At 51.9% G+C, this 12,328-nt stretch overlaps 1 protein-coding gene across 2 annotated transcripts in view; it reads left to right on the forward strand.

Moving 5' to 3' along the window:
- The first annotated feature begins 9,773 nt into the window (after positions 1 to 9,773).
- Positions 9,774 to 12,328, forward strand: part of LOC128423785 (guanine nucleotide-binding protein G(q) subunit alpha) — a 91,681-nt gene continuing 89,126 nt past the window's right edge. Inside the window, exon 1 of one of the 2 annotated variants that reach the window (XM_053409308.1) lies at positions 9,774 to 9,791. Coding sequence is in view for 1 of the 2 variants with exons in the window: in XM_053409307.1 (XP_053265282.1) it covers positions 10,743 to 10,878 (136 nt within the window). In the remaining variant the exon portion in view is untranslated. Of the gene's footprint in view, positions 9,792 to 10,703; positions 10,879 to 12,328 lie in introns of those variants that run through there. The other variant, XM_053409307.1, reaches the window with a different exon arrangement.

The raw sequence follows: 12,328 nt of genomic DNA on the forward strand, positions 1-12,328 counted from the left end.
ACCTGGACGGACCAGGCGGAGCAGTCCTTTCGGAGACTCAAGCGTCTCTTCGCGTCCGAAGAACAGCTGCTACATGTAAACCCCAGCAGACCAATGAGGGTTGAGACGGACGCCTCAGACAGAGCGGTGGGGGCCGTCCTGTTGCAGCAAGATCCGCAAGGGGAATGGAGGCCGTGCGCATTCTACTCCAGGAAACTCAGCAAGGCGGAACAGAACTACACCATCTGGGACAGGGAGTTGCTGGCCATTCATGCAGCTTTCAAGGCGTGGCGGCACTTCCTCGTTAGAGCCAGACACACAGTGCAAGTCCGCACGGACCATAAGAACCTGGAGTACTGGCGCACGGCGCGGTTCCTGAACCAGAGACACATCCGCTGGGCGGAGTTCTTTGCGGATTTCGATTTCCGGATAGAATACATCCCGGGAGACAACAACGTCATGGCGGATGCACTATCCAGGAAGCCGCAGTATCTCGAGGAAGCGGCGCCGGTGGCGGCCAAACACATTTTCGCACCGAAAGCGTGGGCGTGCGCTTCAGCTGCCGTGGACCTGGACGCGGTGCGTCGAGCGCTGCAGACGGATTCGTTCGCACAATCCAAGATGGAGGAGGTGCGAAAAGGCACAGCGAAGGACGACGAGTTCCAGATACGAGACGGACTGCTCATCCGCAAAGGGGCTCTCTACGTGCCCGGAGACGACCTCCGCGCGAAAGTCTTGCAGCAGCTACACGACGCGCCCAGCGCTGGGCACTTCGGCAAGGACAAAACGGCGGAATTAGTAACCAGAGACTTTTGGTGGCCCAAGGTGAGGGGAGAAGTCGCGGATTACGTCTCCAGGTGTGACACCTGCCAAAGGGCCAAGCCAGTACACAGGAAGCCGGCGGGTCTACTAGAACCCCTACAGACGCCGCTCGAACCGTGGGAGAGAGTGGTCCTGGACTTTGTCACAGATCTGCCCAGCTCGCGAGGCAAAACAGCGGTGCTCGTGGTCGTAGACATGTTCACCAAGATGGCGCACTTTATTCCGTGCGCGAAGGTGGCCACAGCGGAACAGACCGCCAAGCTGTTCATAGACCACGTGTTCAAAGCTCACGGCTTGCCGCGGTCCATCCTGTCCGACCGGGGTCGCCAATTCGTCTCGAGCTTCTGGCAGAAGCTGCTGGGCATCCTGAACGTCAAGATCAACTTAGTGTCGGCACGACACCCGCAGACCAACGGACAAGCGGAGAGGGTCAACGCCATCATGCAGCAGTACCTGCGATGCTACGCCAATCAACAACCCTCGACCTGGGTGGACTACCTACCGCTGGCCGAGTTTGCCTACAACAACACGAAGCACGGGTCTACGGGAGTGACACCGTTCTTCGCCAATAATGGGCGGCATCCCAGAACTTTCCCGGGGTTAGAGACGAAGGGGGAGGGGGAGCCAAGGGGAGCAGAGCACTTAGCAGCAGAGTTACAGGAGGTCCACGAGCAACTCCGAAGGCAATTGGAACTGGCGAAACACGCCTACAAAATGCAGGCAGACAAGCACAGGAGGGTCGGGGAGGACATCCAGGTGGGGGACTGGGTCTGGTTAGCAGCCCAGGCAGTGCCGGCCAGGACGCTAGCTAAGAGGAAGCTCAAGCACAAGCAGCTGGGACCTTACCAGGTCGCGGCGCAAATCAATCCAGTGGCCTTCCGGTTGACACTCCCGGAGGGCTCCAGAATGCACCCAGTCTTTCATAGGTCAGTGCTCACACCCTACAGGGAACCCCACAGGTTTCAGGCGACAGGGAACGCGCCAGACACACTTAGTGAATCTCCGAAGAGGGAGGGGTCACGGAGGGCGACGCCACTCAACGAGGTCACGGAGATTTTGGACTCGAGGTGGGGGGAAGAGGGGGTGGAATACCTCCTCGCCAGGGAAGGTACCCCAGCCAGTGCCAACAGGTGGGTACCGTGCTATGCCGTGGAGGAGCACTATCTTAAAGACGAGTTCCATGCACTCTTCCCACACAGACCTATGCCGGCAGAGTTTTTCGACGACTGGCTCTTCACACCCACACTGTCAGCCAGTACGTTCCAGGGTTTTTCATCAGCTGAAGAGATGACGCCGGACACTAGCTCCTCGGAGGGGTCTCTCTCGGGGTTTGCCACAGACCGCTCCTATTGGTGGGACACTCAACCGGAGGTGGGGTGGCACAGGGAGCTGCTGCGGGGACCTTTGCAAGCAGTCTCACCAGAGGTACCCGGGGGAGGGGAGGACATGGACGTGTTGGGGGAGGATCCTGGATTCGAGCACATCGGCAGAGAGATGGAAGCAGAGGAAATCGACGTCGACGAGCCCGTTGCGGTTGGGCCGGATCCAGTGGACCGGCTACACACCAGGGGGGAAGAATGGTATCCCGCACTCACACCCACAGGACTGGAGCACCCGGAACCCACACCCGAAGAGGGGGAGGGGGGAAGGGGGGGCTTCGAGGGGGGGATGGATGTCAGGGAATCAGGAGCAGGAGCACTGGGGAGAGAGGATTGGGAGAGCGAAGGGGAAGAATCTGAGGGCAGCGTAGGGGAGTATGACAGTGGCCCGAGAGATTCCATGAGCTTCTCCAGCGAATCAGAAGATTCCCAGAAGGGGGCGCCGATGGTCAGGGCAAGGGGGGTCCCAGGGGGGACGCACCAGAAACAAGGAGCCAGAGGGGAACCCCAAAGCGGCAGTGGAGGATCGGGACCAGTTTCCCCACCAGAGCATAGTGGGGGGGAGGAGTCACATGTGTCAGGGCCAGCGTCTCCTCCAGAGAGGGAGTCAGGGCTGACCACGCCTCCATCGGAGAGTGGGGGAACGGAAGGGAGGTCAGTTGCAGCTAGCCCCCCCGAAGGGGGAAGCAGTGGCAGCAGCAGTGAAACGGTCAGGAGGAAAGCTGCTGGCTGGGCGCGCGCGCCAAGTTCAAATGTGCAGGCGCGCGGAACAGCGGGAGACCCGGATGGGGAGCCAGCTCCTAAAGCCCGCCGGAGGGAGGGAGAAGGCTCAGGGGAATCAGCGGGAGAAGAGGCTAGAAAGGGCGGAACCCCGGCGGGCAGGCAGACCCAGAGGAGGAAGGAGCAGCGGAGAAGGTGGAGCAAGGCTAGGATCTTAAATTGGTGTCAGGGGGGAGGAGACTCAGACGGAGCATCAGTGGTCTGACACTTTAGACGTGGGGCTGCGCGCTGCGGCTCTGGAAGTGAAACTGAACTTCAATAAAGACTTTTATACTTAACAACGAAGCAGCGTTGGTCCTTTGTGAGCAGCCCTGACAGATGGTATTTAACAGTGAGTAAATTAGCAAAAAGGTATAAATCAAAATCAAATAAATGTTGGAAATGTAAAGAGAAAGAAGGTTCTTTTTATCATATGTGGAGGTCTTGTAGTAAGGTTAAAGCTCACTGGGGAATGAAATGATATATAATGAATTGAAAAAGGATTTCTGCTTAGGTTCTGCTTAGGACAGAACTACCCAAACTGTATAGAAATTTACTCATGTACAGTATGTGACTACAGCGGCAAGAATGTTATTTATATTTATAAAAATGGAAAGAAGTCCCAGCAAAAGAAGAATGGATACAAAAACTTACGGAATATGCAGAAATGGTGAAACTTACCAGAAAAATAAGAAATCAAGAAAACAAACTTTTTATAAAAGAATGGAAACGGTTTATTTAATATTTACAAAGGAACTGTAAACATTGGCAAGATTATTGTAAGAACCTATAGTTTTATAAGGGGATACATTTAAAGTAGACGAATAAATGATTAAGTTGAATTGGAATATGCAGAATATATATATATATATATATATATATATATATATATATATATATGGAACTGCAGTAGGAGGGAGAACACTCTCCCAGAAACGGCTCCTTTTATTCCCCACCCACCCACCCAAAGTGCTGACTCCACCCTGTTCTGGTTAGCTGTCTTGGTAGCCAGTCAGAGAGGCTCCAGGCCTCTGGTAATGCACTGTATCACCAGACCCCAGGCTAGCTTAGCTGTCTTTCACACACCCCTTCAAGTCTGGGGTGGTCAATATACTGTATTTTTCAGTGTATAAGACTAGGTTTTTTTTACCAAAAAATTAGGCTTAAAATTGGGGCTCATCTTATACACGGGTAGTGCTGAGGGGTGTTTTCTTAATTTGGAGTCCCCCAAAATAGTCCCCATATACATGGGGGTGTCTTATACACGGAAAAATATGGTAAGTAGACATTTTTTTCAGTCAGAAGCAAAGCTCAAATGGTGCCCCCTCTTTTAGGACCAATACTTTGAAAATCATACAGTGCCATTCAAAACTGAATTCCTGCCTTCATCCCTCCCTCATGGGGCCACCTAAAGGAGGTCTCTTTATCCTGCTGCACTGAAGGTCAGCCTTTGATATCAGTAGATACTTGTCAGAAAGTATTGCCATTTTCAGTAAGGAAGGTGATCCAGTTGGTGACAGGGAAAGCCTCTGTCTGTGCTCATGGCTCATGGGCACCATTGCTGCTGACTCCAATACGTTCAGAAAATAGTAAAGTAGACATGACATCAAGAGGGAGTTATTATATATGTCTCCATACTGAATTTGATACAGATAGATATCTGACAATCAAAAACAGAATGTGAATGCAATTTAGTCTGGATAACATGGAAGTGTTAGTGAGAAGTGTTAACTTGTAAAGTATGTTTAGAATAAGCTCTCATGAAATGGCAGTGATTTAGAGTCGAAGACAAGGAAATCACAGTGTCTGTTTGTTTATTTAGCAGATTTTGACCCAGTCATACAGTAGGTATGACAAAACATGCTAGATGAGAAAAGGCTACTGTGGTACCTCTGGTTACGTACTTAATTCGTTCCGGAGGTCCGTTCTTAACCTAAAACTGTTTTTAACCTGAAGCACCACTTTAGCTAATGGGGCCTCCTGCTGCTGAAGCAATGTTCTTAACCCAAGGTACTATTTCTGGGTTAGCGGAGTCTGTAACCTGAAGCGTATGTAACCCGAGGTGCCACTGTAATGTGTTTTAAAACAAATAATAAGGGAAACACAATTATAAACCTTAACTGCCTAGAAAATTGTAAAACTGAAAACATAGTGGCCCAATACAGTTAGGAGGCTCAGCGATAAGGTTATAATCATATATGTGGGTTAGTTAACAACTCCTTTGAATCCAACCCCACTCTCTTTACAATTGTTGCAGAATGATATTCTTGCAAAGAAGCTGGTAAAATGTGGACTGGACAAGATAATGGTTAGGTGAATTTGTAGCTCATTGACTGACCAAACCTGAAGAGTTCTCACTAACGGTTCCTCGTTATCCTGGCAAAAACTGGAAAATGTGGTACCACAGGATTCTGTCTTGGGCCTATTATTCTTCATCATCTTTATAAACAACTTGCATGAAGGTGCTGAGGGGATGCTCATCAAATTTGCAGATGACATCAATGCCACTGAAGACAGAATCAGGATTCAATATGACCTTGAAAGATTGGAGAATTGGGCCCAAACTAGCAAAATGAATTTCAATAGGGACAAATGTAAGGTTCTGCTCTTAGTCAGGAAGAACCAGATGCACAAATATCCAATGGGGAACATCTGGTTTTCCAGTAGTACATGTGAAAAGGATCTAAGGGTTTTAGTAACTGCTTGTTTTCTGGCAGTACTCAACGGTACACAGTTCTGGCACATTCAAAGTTGGAGACGGTCCAACTTACAGCCTGTCAGGGACTGGCCAGATGAGGAGGAGTGGTGGAGACCACCACCCCAGGAGGCTTCCTGGCAGGAGGCAGATAAAGATAGTATGGACCCAGATTTGTAGTGGTGGCAAACAGGACACAACCCAGAAGAAGAAGAAAGCTGCAAAATAATGGAGGATGAGGAAGAGGAACAAGCTAGCAGATGCTCCAGTCCTGAACAGAGACAGGAGTCAGAAGTGGTAGAAACAGTACAGCATACAGTTGACACCATGTCACTTGAAACCCTGGTAGAGCCTCCTCTTTCTCCTACAACCAGATGCTCCCTTTGTATCTTAGAGAAGAAAACCAGACAGAGACAGAAAGATTCCTTTACCAGCCACCATAGGCAGCAGGAGGGGTTTAAAAGCCAGGAAGTACTGCAAGGGGGGGTGAAGTGGGCACTCTGAGCAAAGTCTTGAAGGACCATATTTCATGGTCTCTGTATTTCTGTTGATTTAAATAAAAGAACTGAAAGAAGCTCTCTGCGCCTCTGATTTCACTAGGCAGTTAGCCAGTGAGCTCGTGATACAGCCCTGTCCTGTTGGCACGGCTTGATGGGCTCCGAGCTGGGGAGCAGGAAACCAGAGGCACTGTTTTGGGCTGAGTTGCTGCTGCTTCCTTACTCCAAGTCAACATGAATGGAGCCCCCAAAAGGCCAGGGAGGAGCCCATGGGAATAGCCAAGGGGGGCAGCTCCCCCCCCATAAAGTAAAACAATAGAAATACTTAACTGACCAATCATGTCTGTTCTCCTTCCCCAACAAAAGTCCTGCCCCCCACCAAGTCCTGCCCCACCAACAAAAAACCTGGCTATGCCCATGGAGGGGCATCTCTCCTCAGCCTGGTGCACACCCTGGTGATGGCTCAGATCACCCCAGAACCTCCCCCCTCCAGCGCTTTTCCTGGACTCCTCCCCATCCTCTTGGGGGCGAAGGAGAGGAAAGCTTCATGAGCACTGAGCAGAACCCCCTTTCCCAGCCCCCGCCTTTCCCCCTGTTGAGCTAGTGGCAGCGAGACGGCCTCCCTCATCCCATCCCAATCATCTCCTGCCTGCTTCGCCAGTACCCAGTGGCCCTGGTGCCAAGGTGAGCCTCTATTCTGCCTTGGTCAGACCACACTTGGGATAACGTGTCCCATTCTGGGCGCCACAATTTAAGAAGGATGTTGGCAAACTTGAATGGGTGCAGAGGATGGTGACCAAGATGATCAAGGGTCTGGAAAGCAAGCCTATGAGGAGCAGTTGACAGAGCTGGGTATGTTTAGTCTGGAAACGAGGAGACTGAGTAGAGATATGATACCCATCTTCAAATATCTTAAAGGCTGGCACATCAAGGATGGAGAAAGCTTGCTTTCTTATGCTCTGGAGGGTAGGACCTGAACCAATGGATTCAAGTTACAAGAAAGGAGATTCTGACTAAATATCAGGAAAAACTTTCTGACAGTTAAGAGCTGTTTGACAGTTGATCAGACTCCTGCAAGAGGTAGTGGACTTTCCTTCCTTGGAAGCTTTTAAGCAGAGGATGGATGACCATCTGTCATATATGATCTAGTTGAGATTTCTGCATGGCAGGGGATTGGACTAGATGATCCTTGGGATTCCTTCCAACTCTACAATTCTATGATCCTATGATGTACAGAGGATTCAGGAAAGATAGCAATATAAAATACCAGGTAACATTATTCTTCACTATAAATAAAGTAATCTCCCATAGGTAGCTTGCCCAAAGGGAGACTAGTTTATTCATACTGCAGATTAATGGTATGAAATTCAGTCCAAAGAGAATGTTTTCCAGCACTTCTAGGGGAGTGGAAAAAAACAAATCCAGCGTGTGGCTTGTTTCACGTATATGGCTAGTTATTATTGGACATATCTCCATGGTTGTCATGGAGGCCATGAAGTCCCAAGCTGACCTTAAAGAGTCAGTCTTGGCAGAAATGGTGAGGTTGTTTCTTAACAAGCTCTTACAGGATAGTTGCCATCATTATACACTCATATGAATCACACAAAAGAGCTGTTTTTAAAGTAAATTATTATATTGATGATGACGACGATTTATACAGAACCATTAGTGTACATAGTAGCTAAGTTACAAAGACATGGAACTTACCTTCTAAAATAGACAATGACAAAAATGAGAGGGGAAGGGAAGAATGTGGGAAGAATGCAATGGATTCTGATGAGGATTTAGGGCAAAAGGTGGGTTTTGAGAAGGGAAAGATCACATACATGTTCACAATGGGCGTTGCATGCATAGGGAGACACTTTGTTCTTGTTCTTATTCCAGAAAGCTAGTTGTAGATATTACTTCATTTTGGGGACCAAGCTTAACTATGTCTAGAGTTGCCAACTGACCAGAGGAAGTAGAAGCCTTTGCTTGCTCTTCTGTTTTGAATAGCAGCTATAGAGATCAGTGTGTGAGGCATTTCACAGCATGAAGATAAACTATCACCTCATAATATCTGCACATTAAACTGCTGTTGAAGGTTCAAAGAGACAGGGTCAAAGGCTGGAACCCTAATGTTTTATTTTTGGTAAGTGTTGCCAGGAATGTACAGCATATGGAAAAAACAATATAAATGAATGAGTTTATTTCTCATCTTACTAATGCCTTAGAGATGCCCAGACTGATATATACGAGAATAAATAAGCCAACAAAAATAATAGGTATGGTTATTTAAATATTTGGCACATTGGTCTCTGCAACACACAGGCATAACCGTTATATATTTGTCTATAACGCCAAGCACCTTTGGCTACTCCATGAGAACTAGTCTCACATTGCTCAAGTTACATATTTCAGCCAAACACTATGTATTATTTTTTTTAATGGCACTGCCAATGGCCAAGTACCTCTCCCTGCCCCCCCCGACTGGTTTTCTGTACTTTTTTACTTAGGTATAAGCCTCAATGAAATCCTCAGGAATTATGTGTGAATGTGCATTGGACTAGGTAGCACAATTTCAATAATAGCAATATCATCAATTGTTTTCTCACATAGGGTTGCCAGCCCTTTGACCAGTAACTGTACCTTTAGCTGTACATTTATTCTCCATGTTGTGAAAACAGATCAAGCTGTTGTTAAAGCTCAAAGGGCAGGCCGGGCTGCAACCCTATTCTCAAAGGATGGTCTTTTGGCAAACAAGTGGTCCAGTCTCTGCCCAACGCCTTTCTTTGGGCTCAAGTCCAGAGGCAGCTGGTGGTAAAAGAGAGCAGGTAAGCACCTATCCCAACTGTGCACTTGGCAACCCTCACTCCCTGACAGTAATCTGAAGCCTTGACAGACGGCCCTGATGGGGGAAAATGGCACACACTCAAATTGTCTGGGTCAGTTCTGCCATTTGGCAAGTGGAGTGATGCACACAAAATAAGCCCCATTCCTGCCCTGAAATAGTATGATAAAATATGCTATTTACTTAGTCCCAGCACGTAAGCCAATAGAAGTACAGTGGTACCTCTGGTTAAGTACTTAATTCATTCTGGAGGTCCGTTCTTAACCGGAAACTGTTCTTAAGCTGAAGCACCACTTTAGCTAATGGGTCCTCCCGCTGCTGCCGCGCCGCCGGAGCCCAATTTCTGTTCTCATCCTGAAGCAAAGTTCTTAACCTGAAGCACTATTTCTGGGTTAGTGGAGTCTGTAACCTGAAGCGTATGTAACCTGAGGTACCACTGTATCTTAATTCCTGTTGGGTATTTGGGAGCTGGGGCTAAGCCTCGGGCACAAGCCCCAAGCCCAGACAGAACATTTCTTCGACAGCGAGGTCGCCCCCCTTCATCTCAGCCTCTCACGGCCCCGCTTTCCCCCCACAGTGTCGTTGATCCTTCTAAAAATAAGAGGCTCGCCATAAAATGTCATCTGGCGGAGCTGGCGGCGAAAGAAACCGACGCAGGTGGCGGGGGGAGCCCAGGAACAACAATAGCAGCCCTGCCCTCGAGGACTCATAAAACCAGACCGTGTTCCTCGCGGCCATTTAAGTAGCGGGTGCGGCGGGGAAACGGCTTGTTCCTCCCTCGGTTATTGCCGCTGCGTTGCAGTAGAAAGGCAGCGCAGTGGATCCGAAGGGTATTTTTTATTACTTTCCTGGGATTTCATTTCGGGGCGGAGGGGAGCGTGGTGCGCGCAGAGCAGCGAGGAGCGAGCGAGCGAAAAGGTCCGCCATATTTCTGCCTCGCCACGCCCGGGGAGCCGAGCCGCCCGAGTCCAGCTGGCGACACACCTCGGGCGGGCAGGCGGCCGGCCCTCTTGCCCTCCCTCCCTCCCGCGCCCACCCCCCTTTCCTGACAGTAAGGGGAAGGCGGCACCCAGAAAGGAAGAGCCGCTCCTCCCCGGCCCGACCAGCGGCCAAAGCCGTCCTGGGCCGCGTCCCCCTCGGAGCGCAGGGAGCGGGGAGGGAGCTTCGGAGCCCCCGGAGGCTCCCGCGGGTTCCGGCCCTTGCCAACCCCGCCCCGCGCGGACAACCTCGGGCGGCTTCTGGGCGCGGGCGGGGGCGAGGGGAGGCGGGTGGGCGCTGCCAATGTGTGGGGGGCGCTTCGCTTGGCCAGCCGCGGGCGGGAAGGGCACGTCGGGGTGAGGCAGCTTAGAGGGGGGCACAAAGAGGGCGCTGCTTCCCCGCGACGGTCTTTCCCTTTCTCTCGCTGCCGCTGCTGCCGCCGCTGCCTCCCGGGCTGGATGTTCGCCCTGTTTGGTGCATGATCGGGCGAGGAGGAGGCGGCGGAGCGGGGAGCCGCGCGTGTGCCCGGAGGCGGCGTCGGGGGGCGGCGTCGGCGGCGAGGAAGGCTGTGCTCGCCGGAGAGGCGGGGGGCGCGTGGTGGCTGCGTGTGAGCGCGCGTCTCCGCGTGTTAGCGGCTGGGCTCGCCTCGCTCTGCTCTTCCCGGGCGTGAGGCGCGGAGGCGGCGCGGGGCTGGCAGCTCGGGAGCGGCAGCTGGGCTTTCTCGCTGCGTCGGTGGCTTTGTGTGGCGGGGGGCGCGGCGCGTGTTTCGGGGGCGGGGGCTGCGCCTCAACCAGTTGGGAAGAATGACTCTGGAGTCCATCATGGCGTGCTGCCTGAGCGAGGAAGCCAAGGAAGCGCGCCGGATCAACGACGAGATCGAGAGGCAGCTCAAGCGGGACAAGCGGGACGCCCGCCGGGAGCTCAAGCTGCTGCTGCTGGGTAAGTCTGGCCCGCGGCGCCCTTCGCCCCACCGCGGGGCGGCTGCTGCCCCCGTGCCCCCCCCCGCGCCTCCTCCATTGCCTTTTCCTCCCACACAGCAGAGGATGGCGGCGTCTCTGCCTGCAGATCGGCGATCTGCGCGGAGCCGGAGAGGAAATGCCCCCCACTTCGGGGTGTGTGTCGGAGGCGCGGGAGCGCGCCGCCAGGGGGGTCGCTGCTGCCGCTGCCGCATATATTTGGATTTATTGTTCTGTACCGTTGTAGGAAATCAGATCCTGGTGGTGGGGAAGGTGTGTGCAGGGGGGGGGCGGGAGAGAAAGAGGGAGACAAGCCAGACTCGAGTTCCCTCCCCCTTCCTCCTTCCCTTTCCCAACGGGCGCTTTGCGAGCGTCCATCGATGATGCTCATGGGGGGGGGGCGTTGATGATGGAGGAAAGGCGAGCGGCGCCCCTTTGCCACCTTCCACATGCACGTCTGTCCCTCTCTCCCTGTGCAAATCAGACGCGTGTAGCGGGGCGAATGGCTACCTCTGGGTTCCGGGGGGGGGGGCTTCGTGTGGAGTGGGCGAAAGGGAAGCCGGGGTGCGGGTGGAGGAAGAATGGGTGGGGGGCGGGAGAGAGACGGCGACTGAGATGGATGGCAAATGCGTGTTTTGGGGGGGGGGAGGCGGCGAGGGAAAGAACCTGTCAACAAAGCTGGAGGAAAACGAGGCGGTGCGCGGGAGGAGTTGCCTTCCAGGATGGATGTTGACGGGGCTTAACATCTGCATTGTGGGGAGCGCCCTCCGCCTGGGGACGTGGAGCGACTCCTCTCTCCCCTCCTGCCCCCTGGTTTTGCCTTTTGCTCTTAAGGAAAGGGGGCCGCGCTTGGATGGTGGGTTGGCTTTAATTGCCTGGGTCTGCACCCACCCACACCTGGTGTGCCTGTGAATGGCTGGCTTTCCCTGTGGAGATGCTGGCTTGACACCAAAGGCGCTTAAAGCCAGATGAATTAGAATGATTTAGGAGGCAAAGTTTGAACGGGGATGCTTGATTTAAAGCATTTCTGAACAGCCTTTGCCTTGCAAGTTGTCCTCTTTGGGCAGGTATGGAGGGGGCTTGCACCCTCTTGTCACAGCCCTCTTCCTCAGAAGATTCCAGGGCAATATAAATGAAACTATGCACACAATATCTGTCCTGCTTCATGACTGTGAAAATCTGGACTGTTCAGGTTTTGTGGGACTGCAGCAGCACTGTTAGTTGAGAAGGCGTGGTGTTATAAAACTGGCTACCATGTGTGAAAAGCATGAATGGAATATTGCTTTATTGAAGCCCTTCTCTGCTTTATACATAGAAGGAGCAATTGAATCTAGGATACAGCTTGTTTCAAGATACAGTAAAATTGATTCGCAATTAGGAAAACAATAAACTTTATAGTCAGTGATTGCATAGCCATGTACACGTATCCATTT

This window comes from Podarcis raffonei, chromosome 11 (genome assembly GCF_027172205.1).
Source record: "Podarcis raffonei isolate rPodRaf1 chromosome 11, rPodRaf1.pri, whole genome shotgun sequence".
Lineage (NCBI taxonomy): Eukaryota > Metazoa > Chordata > Lepidosauria > Squamata > Lacertidae > Podarcis > Podarcis raffonei.